The 12,832-nt window shown below is 37.2% G+C and overlaps 1 protein-coding gene across 3 annotated transcripts in view; it reads right to left on the bottom strand.

The window, feature by feature from the left end:
• The window catches only part of gramd1c (GRAM domain containing 1c), a 61,471-nt gene that overhangs the window by 35,521 nt on the left and 13,118 nt on the right, over positions 1-12,832 (bottom strand). The window contains exons 3-4 of one of the 3 annotated variants that reach the window (XM_061921156.1): positions 12,660-12,759; positions 9,163-9,243 (exon numbers count right to left, since the gene is read on the bottom strand). In XM_061921156.1, coding sequence (XP_061777140.1) covers positions 9,163-9,243; positions 12,660-12,759 — 181 coding nt within the window. Of the gene's footprint in view, positions 1-9,162; positions 9,264-12,659; positions 12,760-12,832 lie in introns of all 3 variants that reach the window. The other 2 variants (XM_061921155.1, XM_061921157.1) reach the window with 2 other exon arrangements.

The following is a 12,832-nucleotide window of genomic DNA, read 5'->3' on the forward strand; positions in this document are numbered from 1 at the left end:
GAGTTCATTGATGACAACAACACCCCAACAACTAAACAGCAACATTTTCAAGTGCACACAGAGGTAGACGTGAGTTCATTGATGACAACAACACCCCAACAACTAAACAGCAACATTTTCAAGTGCACACCGAGGTAGACGTGAGTTCATTGATGACAACAACACCCCAACAACTAAACAGCAACATTTTCAAGTGCACACCGAGGTAGACGTGAGTTCATTGATGACAACAACACCCCAACAACTAAACAGCAACATTTTCAAGTGCACACAGAGGTAGACGTGAGTTCATTGATGACAACAACTAAACAGCAACATTTTCAAGTGCACACAGAGGTAGACATGAGTTCATTGATGACAACAACACTCCAACAACTAAACAGCAACATTTTCAAGTGCACACAGAGGTAGACGTGAGTTCATTGATGACAACAACACCCCAACAACTAAACAGCAACATTTTCAAGTGCACACAGAGGTAGACGTGAGTTCATTGATGACAACAACACCCCAACAACTAAACAGCAACATTTTCAAGTGCACATAGAGGTAGATGTGAGTTCATTGATGACAACAACACTCCAACAACTAAACAGCAACATTTTCAAGTGCACACAGAGGTAGACGTGAGTTCATTGATGACAACAACTAAACAGCAACATTTTCAAGTGCACACAGAGGTAGACGTGAGTTCATTGATGACAACAACACCCCAACAACTAAACAGCAACATTTTCAAGTGCACACAGAGGTAGACGTGAGTTCATTGATGACAACAACTAAACAGCAACATTTTCAAGTGCACACAGAGGTAGACGTGAGTTCATTGATGACAACAACTAAACAGCAACATTTTCAAGTGCACACAGAGGTAGACGTGAGTTCATTGATGACAACAACACCCCAACAACTAAACAGCAACATTTTCAAGTGCACACAGAGGTAGACGTGAGTTCATTGATGACAACAACACCCCAACAACTAAACAGCAACATTTTCAAGTGCAGACAGAGGTAGACGTGAGTTCATTGATGACAACAAAACTCCAACAACTAAACAGCAACATTTTCAAATGCACACAGAGGTAGACGTGAGTTCATTGATGACAACAACACCCCAACAACTAAACAGCAACATTTTCAAGTGCACACAGAGGTAGATGTGAGTTCATTGATGACAACAACACTCCAACAACTAAACAGCAACATTTTCAAGTGCACACAGAGGTAGGCGTGAGTTCATTGATGACAACAACAACTAAACAGCAACATTTTCAAGTGCACATAGGGGTAGGCGTGAGTTCATTGGTGACAACAACACCCCAACAACTAAACAGCAACATTTTCAAGTGCACACAGAGGTAGACGTGAGTTCATTGATGACAACAACTAAACAGCAACATTTTCAAGTGCACACAGAGGTAGACGTGAGTTCATTGATTACAACAACACCCCAACAACTAAACAGCAACATTTTCAAGTGCACACAGAGGTAGACGTGAGTTCATTGATGACAACAACTAAACAGCAACATTTTCAAGTGCACACAGAGGTAGATGTGAGTTCATTGATGACAACAACTAAACAGCAACATTTTCAAGTGCACACAGAGGTAGACGTGAGTTCATTGATGACAACAACTAAACAGCAACATTTTCAAGTGCACACAGAGGTAGATGTGAGTTCATTGATGACAACAACTAAACAGCAACATTTTCAAGTGCACACAGAGGTAGACGTGAGTTCATTGATGACAACAACACCCCAACAACTAAACAGCAACATTTTCAAGTGCACACAGAGGTAGACGTGAGTTCATTGATGACAACAACACCCCAACAACTAAACAGCAACATTTTCAAGTGCACACAGAGGTAGGCGTGAGTTTTTTGATGACAACTAAACTCCAACAACTAAACAGCAACATTTTCAAATGCACACAGAGGTAGACGTGAGTTCATTGATGACAACAACACCCCAACAACTAAACAGCAACATTTTCAAGTGCACACAGAGGTAGATGTGAGTTCATTGATGACAACAACACTCCAACAACTAAACAGCAACATTTTCAAGTGCACACAGAGGTAGGCGTGAGTTCATTGATGACAACAACAACTAAACAGCAACATTTTCAAGTGCACACAGAGGTAGACGTGAGTTCATTGATGACAACAACTAAACAGCAACATTTTCAAGTGCACACAGAGGTAGACGTGAGTTCATTGATGACAACAACACCCCAACAACTAAACAGCAACATTTTCAAGTGCACACAGAGGTAGACGTGAGTTCATTGATGACAACAACTAAACAGCAACATTTTCAAGTGCACACCGAGGTAGACGTGAGTTCATTGATGACAACAACACCCCAACAACTAAACAGCAACATTTTCAAGTGCACACAGAGGTAGACGTGAGTTCATTGATGACAACAACTAAACAGCAACATTTTCAAGTGCACACAGAGGTAGACGTGAGTTCATTGATGACAACAACACTCCAACAACTAAACAGCAACATTTTCAAGTGCACACAGAGGTAGACGTGAGTTCATTGATGACAACAACACCCCAACAACTAAACAGCAACATTTTCAAGTGCACACAGAGGTACACGTGAGTTCATTGATGACAACAACACCCCAACAACTAAACAGCAACATTTTCAAGTGCACATAGAGGTAGATGTGAGTTCATTGATGACAACAACACTCCAACAACTAAACAGCAACATTTTCAAGTGCACACAGAGGTAGACGTGAGTTCATTGATGACAACAACTAAACAGCAACATTTTCAAGTGCACACAGAGGTAGACGTGAGTTCATTGATGACAACAACACCCCAACAACTAAACAGCAACATTTTCAAGTGCACACAGAGGTAGACGTGAGTTCATTGATGACAACAACTAAACAGCAACATTTTCAAGTGCACACAGAGGTAGACGTGAGTTCATTGATGACAACAACAAAACAGCAACATTTTCAAGTGCACACAGAGGTAGACGTGAGTTCATTGATGACAACAACACCCCAACAACTAAACAGCAACATTTTCAAGTGCACACAGAGGTAGACGTGAGTTCATTGATGACAACAAAACTCCAACAACTAAACAGCAACATTTTCAAATGCACACAGAGGTAGACGTGAGTTCATTGATGACAACAACACCCCAACAACTAAACAGCAACATTTTCAAGTGCACACAGAGGTAGATGTGAGTTCATTGATGACAACAACACTCCAACAACTAAACAGCAACATTTTCAAGTGCACACAGAGGTAGGCGTGAGTTCATTGATGACAACAACAACTAAACAGCAACATTTTCAAGTGCACATAGGGGTAGGCGTGAGTTCATTGGTGACAACAACACCCCAACAACTAAACAGCAACATTTTCAAGTGCACACAGAGGTAGACGTGAGTTCATTGATGACAACAACTAAACAGCAACATTTTCAAGTGCACACAGAGGTAGACGTGAGTTCATTGATGACAACAACACCCCAACAACTAAACAGCAACATTTTCAAGTGCACACATAGGTAGACGTGAGTTCATTGATGACAACAACTAAACAGCAACATTTTCAAGTGCACACAGAGGTAGATGTGAGTTCATTGATGACAACAACTAAACAGCAACATTTTCAAGTGCACACAGAGGTAGACGTGAGTTCATTGATGACAACAACTAAACAGCAACATTTTCAAGTGCACACAGAGGTAGATGTGAGTTCATTGATGACAACAACTAAACAGCAACATTTTCAAGTGCACACAGAGGTAGACGTGAGTTCATTGATGACAACAACACCCCAACAACTAAACAGCAACATTTTCAAGTGCACACAGAGGTAGACGTGAGTTCAATAATGACAACAACTAAACAGCAACATTTTCAAGTGCACACAGAGGTAGACGTGAGTTCATTGATGACAACAACTAAACAGCAACATTTTCAAGTGCACACAGAGGTAGGCGTGAGTTCATTGATGACAACAACACCCCAACAACTAAACAGCAACATTTTCAAGTGCACACAGAGGTAGACGTGAGTTCATTGATGACAACAACTAAACAGCAACATTTTCAAGTGCACACAGAGGTAGACGTGAGTTCATTGATGACAACAACTAAACAGCAACATTTTCAAGTGCACACAGAGGTAGACGTGAGTTCATTGATGACAACAACACCCCAACAACTAAACAGCAACATTTTCAAGTGCAGACAGAGGTAGACGTGAGTTCATTGATGACAACAACACCCCAACAACTAAACAGCAACATTTTCAAGTGCACACAGAGGTAGACGTGAGTTCAATAATGACAACAACTAAACAGCAACATTTTCAAGTGCACACAGAGGTAGACGTGAGTTCATTGATGACAACAACACCCCAACAACTAAACAGCAACATTTTCAAGTGCACACAGTGGTAGACGTGAGTTCATTGATGACAACAACACCCCAACAACTAAACAGCAACATTTTCAAGTGCAGACGGAGGTAGACGTGAGTTCATTGATGACAACAACACTCCAACAACTAAACAGCAACATTTTCAAGTGCACACAGAGGTAGATGTGAGTTCATTGATGACAACAACACCCCAACAACTAAACAGCAACATTTTCAAGTGCACACAGAGGTATATGTGAGTTCATTGATGACAACAACACCCCAACAACTAAACAGCAACATTTTCAAGTGCACACAGAGGTAGACGTGAGTTCATTGATGACAACAACAACTAAACAGCAACATTTTCAAGTGCACATAGAGGTAGACGTGAGTTCATTGATGACAACAACACTCCAACAACTAAACAGCAACATTTTCAAATGCACACAGAGGTAGATGTGAGTTCATTGATGACAACAACACCCCAACAACTAAACAGCAACATTTTCAAGTGCACATAGAGGTAGATGTGAGTTCATTGATGACAACAACACTCCAACAACTAAACAGCAACATTTTCAAATGCACACAGAGGTAGATGTGAGTTCATTGATGACAACAACACCCCAACAACTAAACAGCAACATTTTCAAGTGCACATAGAGGTAGATGTGAGTTCATTGATGACAACAACACTCCAACAACTAAACAGCAACATTTTCAAGTGCACACAGAGGTAGGCGTGAGTTCATTGATGACAACAACAACTAAACAGCAACATTTTCAAGTGCACATAGGGGTAGGCGTGAGTTCATTGGTGACAACAACACCCCAACAACTAAACAGCAACATTTTCAAGTGCACACCGAGGTAGGCGTGAGTTCATTGATGACAACAACACCCCAACAACTAAACAGCAACATTTTCAAGTGCACACAGAGGTAGACGTGAGTTCATTGATGACAACATCTAAACAGCAACATTTTCAAGTGCACACAGAGGTAGACGTGAGTTCATTGATGACAACAACTAAACAGCAACATTTTCAAGTGCACACAGAGGTAGACGTGAGTTCATTGATGACAACAACACCCCAACAACTAAACAGCAACATTTTCAAGTGCAGACAGAGGTAGACGTGAGTTCATTGATGACAACAACACCCCAACAACTAAACAGCAACATTTTCAAGTGCACACAGAGGTAGACGTGAGTTCAATAATGACAACAACTAAACAGCAACATTTTCAAGTGCACACAGAGGTAGACGTGAGTTCATTGATGACAACAACTAAACAGCAACATTTTCAAGTGCACACAGAGGTAGACGTGAGTTCATTGATGACAACAACACCCCAACAACTAAACAGCAACATTTTCAAGTGCAGACAGAGGTAGACGTGAGTTCATTGATGACAACAACACCCCAACAACTAAACAGCAACATTTTCAAGTGCACACAGAGGTAGACGTGAGTTCAATAATGACAACAACTAAACAGCAACATTTTCAAGTGCACACAGAGGTAGACGTGAGTTCATTGATGACAACAACACCCCAACAACTAAACAGCAACATTTTCAAGTGCACACAGAGGTAGACGTGAGTTCATTGATGACAACAACACCCCAACAACTAAACAGCAACATTTTCAAGTGCACACAGTGGTAGACGTGAGTTCATTGATGACAACAACTAAACAGCAACATTTTCAAGTGCACACAGAGGTAGACGTGAGTTCATTGATGACAACAACACTCCAACAACTAACCAGCAACATTTTCAAGTGCACACAGAGGTAGATGTGAGTTCATTGATGACAACAACACCCCAACAACTAAACAGCAACATTTTCAAGTGCACACAGAGGTATATGTGAGTTCATTGATGACAACAACACCCCAACAACTAAACAGCAACATTTTCAAGTGCACACAGAGGTAGACGTGAGTTCATTGATGACAACAACAACTAAACAGCAACATTTTCAAGTGCACACAGAGGTAGACGTGAGTTCATTGATGACAACAACAACTAAACAGCAACATTTTCAAGTGCACATAGAGGTAGACGTGAGTTCATTGATGACAACAACTAAACAGCAACATTTTCAAGTGCACACAGAGGTAGACGTGAGTTCATTGATGACAACAACACTCCAACAACTAAACAGCAACATTTTCAAGTGCACACAGAGGTAGGCGTGAGTTCATTGATGACAACAACTAAACAGCAACATTTTCAAGTGCACACAGAGGTAGACGTGAGTTCATTGATGACAACAACACTCCAACAACTAAACAGCAACATTTTCAAGTGCACACAGAGGTAGGCGTGAGTTCATTGATGACAACAACTAAACAGCAACATTTTCAAGTGCACACAGAGGTAGATGTGAGTTCATTGATGACAACAACACCCCAACAACTAAACAGCAACATTTTCAAGTGCACACAGTGGTAGACGTGAGTTCATTGATGACAACAACTAAACAGCAACATTTTCAAGTGCACACAGAGGTAGACGTGAGTTCATTGATGACAACAACACCCCAACAACTAAACAGCAACATTTTCAAGTGCAGACAGAGGTAGACGTGAGTTCATTGATGACAACAACACTCCAACAACTAAACAGCAACATTTTCAAGTGCAGACAGAGGTAGATGTGAGTTCATTGATGACAACAACACCCCAACAACTAAACAGCAACATTTTCAAGTGCACACAGAGGTATATGTGAGTTCATTGATGACAACAACACCCCAACAACTAAACAGCAACATTTTCAAGTGCACACAGAGGTAGACGTGAGTTCATTGATGACAACAACAACTAAACAGCAACATTTTCAAGTGCACACAGAGGTAGACGTGAGTTCATTGATGACAACAACAACTAAACAGCAACATTTTCAAGTGCACACAGAGGTAGGCGTGAGTTCATTGATGACAACAACAACTAAACAGCAACATTTTCAAGTGCACACAGAGGTAGGCGTGAGTTCATTGATGACAACAACAACTAAACAGCAACATTTTCAAGTGCACACAGAGGTAGGCGTGAGTTCATTGATGACAACAACAACTAAACAGCAACATTTTCAAGTGCACATAGAGGTAGACGTGAGTTCATTGATGACAACAACAACTAAACAGCAACATTTTCAAGTGCACACAGAGGTAGGCAAATTCAAGTTATTGATCATATATTGCAGATGAAATCATGAAGTTATTGATCATATATTGCAGATGAAATCATGAAGTTATTGATCATATATTGCAGATGAAATCATGAAGTTATTGATCATATATTGCAGATGAAATCATGAAGTTATTGATCACATGTTGCAGATGAAATCATTCATCGAGAAAGCCACCATTTTCCCCCGCGGCTCGTAATGGACAAGCGGTAGAAATACGATGGATGGATGGATGGAATTTTAGTATTATTTATATGATCATTATTTTCATATTTATGATGATTGTTATTATAATGATCATGATTATTAATAATATTATCATAATGACGATTATGTGTATTATTATCATCATTATGATGGTTATGATTATTATTAGTAGTAGTATTATCATAATTATGATGATTTTTTGCAAAAGTATGATCAATATTATGATGATGATTAGTATCATTATTATGATGATAAATATTAGTATAATTATCATTAGTATGATGATGATTATTAGTATAATTATCAATATCATGAAGATGATTATTAGTATAATGATCATTATTATGATGTTTAGTATTTTGATGAACATTACTCTGGTGAATATGACCTTGGTGTTATGATGAACATTACTCTGGTGAATATGACCTTGGTGTTATGATGAACATTACTCTGGTGAATATGACCTTGGTGTTATGATGAACATTACTGTGGTGAATATGACCTTGGTGTTATGATGAACATTACTCTGGTGAATATGACCTTGGTGTTATGATGAACATTACTCTGGTGAATATGACCTTGGTGTTATGATGAACATTACTCTGGTGAATATGACCTTGGTGTTATGATGAACATTACTCTGGTGAATATGACCTTGGTGTTATGATGAACATTACTGTGGTGAATATGACCTTGGTGTTATGATGAACATTACTCTGGTGAATATGACCTTGGTGTTATGATGAACATTACTCTGGTGAATATGACCTTGGTGTTATGATGAACATTACTCTGGTGAATATGACCTTGGTGTTATGATGAACATTACTCTGGTGAATATGACCTTGGTGTTATGATGAACATTACTCTGGTGAATATGACCTTGGTGTTATGATGAACATTACTCTGGTGAATATGACCTTGGTGTTATGATGAACATTACTGTGGTGAATATGACCTTGGTGTTATGATGAACATTACTGTGGTGAATATGACCTTGGTGTTATGATGAACATTACTCTGGTGAATATGACCTTGGTGTTATGATGAACATTACTCTGGTGAATATGACCTTGGTGTTATGATGAACATTACTCTGGTGAATATGACCTTGGTGTTATGATGAACATTACTCTGGTGAATATGACCTTGGTGTTATGATGAACATTACTCTGGTGAATATGACCTTGGTGTTATGATGAACATTACTCTGGTGAATATGACCTTGGTGTTATGATGAACATTACTGTGGTGAATATGACCTTGGTGTTATGATGAACATTACTCTGGTGAATATGACCTTGGTGTTATGATGAACATTACTCTGGTGAATATGACCTTGGTGCCGCGGAACACGTTGCTGTAGAAACAGAGCCAGTTGTCTGTGAGGTAAAGACGTCCCTGAAGGAGGATGTCTCTCTGCAGGGCACACGGGTAGTCTGTCACACACAACATGTACACAACTCATGATGTACACAACACATGATATCACAATGCAGGGCACAGGGGTAGTCTGCCACACACAACATGCACACAACACATGATGTACACAACACACATGTAAGTACATGGACACAACACATGATGTACACAACACACATGTAAGTACATGGACACAACACATGATGTATACAACACACATGCAAGTATATGTACACAACACATGATGTAAAAAACACACATTTAAGTACATGTACACAACACATGATGTACACAACACACATGTAAGTACATGGACACAACACATGATGTACACAACACACATGCAAGTATATGTACACAACACATGATGTAAAAAACACACATTTAAGTACATGTACACAACACATGATGTACAAAACACACATGTAAGTACATGGACACACCACATGATGTACACAACACACATGTAAGTATATGTACACAACACACATGTAAGTACAGTATATGGACACAACACACTGGAGGTAACACGGGTAGTCTGATGTACACAACACACATGTAAGTACAGTATATGTACACAACACACATGTAAGTACAGTATATGTACACAACACACATGTAAGTATATGTACACAACACATGATGTACACAACACACATGAAGTATATGGACACAACACACTGGAGAGAACACGGGTAGTCTGATGTACACAACACATGATGTACACAACACACATTTAGGTACATGTACACAACACATGATGTACACAACACACATTTAAGTATATGTACACAACACATGATGTACACAACACACATGTAAGTACATGGAGACCACATGATGTACACAACACACATGTAAGTATATGTACACAATACATGATGTACACAACACACATTTAAATACATGGACACAACACATGATGTACACAACACACATGTAAGTATATGTACACAACACATGATGTACACAACACACATGTAAGTATATGGACACAACACACAATGTACACAACACACGTTTAAATGTATGTACACAACACATGATGTACACAACACATGATGTCTCGCTGCAGGGCACACAGGTACTCTGACACACACCACACATGTTGAACATAACACACCTTGAAGTACACATGATGTACACCATACACATGTTAGTACATGTACACAATACCAATGTAAGCATATGTACACACGTAATTTTATGTACACAAAACACATGTACAAATATACATGATGTACACAATACACATGTAAGTACATGTACACAACACATGATGTGCACAACACACATGTAAGTACATGTACACAACACATGATGTACACAACACTCGTGTAGGTATATACATAATGTACACAACACACATGTAAGAATATAAATGATGTATACAACACACACGTATGTATATATGTAATGTACACACACATGTAAATATATACATGATGTACACAACACACATGCAAGTATATACATGATGTATACAACACACACGTATGTATATATGTAATGTACACACATGTAAATATATACATAATGTACACAACACACATGTAAGTATATACATGATGTACACAACACACACGTATGCATATATGTAATGTACACACACATGTTAATGTGTACATAATGTACACAATACACACAAGTATATACGTGATGTACACAACACACATGTAAGTATATTTACACAATGCATGATGTACACAACATACATCTAAGTATATGTCCACAATGCATGATGTACACAACACACATACAAGTGTATACATGATGTACACAACACACATGCAAGTGTATACATGATGTACACAACACACATGTAAGTATATACATGATGTACACAACACACATGTAAGTATATACATGATGTACACAACACACATGTAAGTATATACATGATGTACACAACACACATGTAAGTATATACATGATGTACACAACACACATGTAAGTATAAACATGATGTACACGACACACACGTATGTATATACGTAATGTACACAACACACACGTATGTATATATGTAATGTACACACACACACATGTAAATATATGCATAATGTACACAATACACACGTAAGTATATACATGATGTACACAAAACACATGTAAGTATATGTACACAATGCATGATATACACAAAACACATGTAAGTATATGTACACAATGTATGATGTACACAACACACATGCAAGTGTATACATGATGTACGCAACACACATGCCATTGTATACATGATGTACACAACACACACGTAAGTATATACATGATGTACACAAAACACATGTAAGTATATGTACACAATATATGATGTACACAACACACATGCAAGTGTATACATGATGTACTCAACACACATGCCATTGTATACATGATGTACACAACACACATGTAAGTATGTATATATATGATGTACACAATAAATTATGTATACAATAGATGATATATAAAATAAATTATGTGTAACATAAAAGATGTGTAAAAAATTATGTATAAATTAGATGATGTATAAAATGAATCATGTATGAAATACATGATGCATAAAATAAATGATGTATAGAATACATAATGTGTAAAATTAATGATGTATAAATAAATGATGTATATAGCAAATGATGTATAAAATAAATGAGGTATAGAATAAATAATGTGTAAAATTGATGATGTATAAATAAATGATGTATATAGCAAATGATGTATAAATAAATGATGTATATAGCAAATGATGTATAAAATAAATGATGTATAGAATAAATAATGTGTAAAATTGATGATGTATAAATAAATGATGTATATAGCAAATTATGTATAAATAAATGATGTATATAGCAAATGATGTATAAATAAATGATGTATATAGCAAATGATGTATAAAATAAATGATGTATAAGATAAATGATGCGTAAAATATATGATGTATAAAATAAATGATGCATGCAAAAAATCATGTTTAAAATAAATGATGTACAAAATAAAGGATATATGAAATAGATAGTGTATAAAATAGATGATGTATAAAATAGATGATGTATAAAGTAAATTATGTATAAAATCAATGCCGTATAAAATATATGATGTATAAAATAAATGATGCATGCAAAAAATGATGTTTAAAATGAATAATGTATAAAATGGATGCTGAATAAAATAGATGATGTAAAAAATAAATGATGTATAAAATGATGATGTATAAAATAAATGCTGTATTAAATAGATGCTGTATAAAATTAATTATGTATAAAATAGCTGATGTATGAATAAATGACGTATAAAATAGATACTGTATTAAATAAATGCTGTATAAAATAAATGATGTATAAAAAATGATGTATCAAATAAATTATGTATAAGATAAATGATGTATAAAATAAATGTTGTGTAAGATAGATATCAAATAAATGCTGACTGACCCACAAGAAGTGTCTCAGAGTCCGGTACCTCCTTGAAGAACCTCTTGAACTCCTCCCTCCTCAGGGTGTAAGTGGGCAGAGGGAGTGGAGTACAGTTTTTCTGAGGGACAAAAGAAAGCTTTTGTTCCATCATCTGACACTTGAGTTTTCTCCTCTCCTCACTTTTGTTCCAT

This window comes from Nerophis ophidion, linkage group LG15, assembly GCF_033978795.1.
Source record: "Nerophis ophidion isolate RoL-2023_Sa linkage group LG15, RoL_Noph_v1.0, whole genome shotgun sequence".
NCBI lineage: Eukaryota > Metazoa > Chordata > Actinopteri > Syngnathiformes > Syngnathidae > Nerophis > Nerophis ophidion.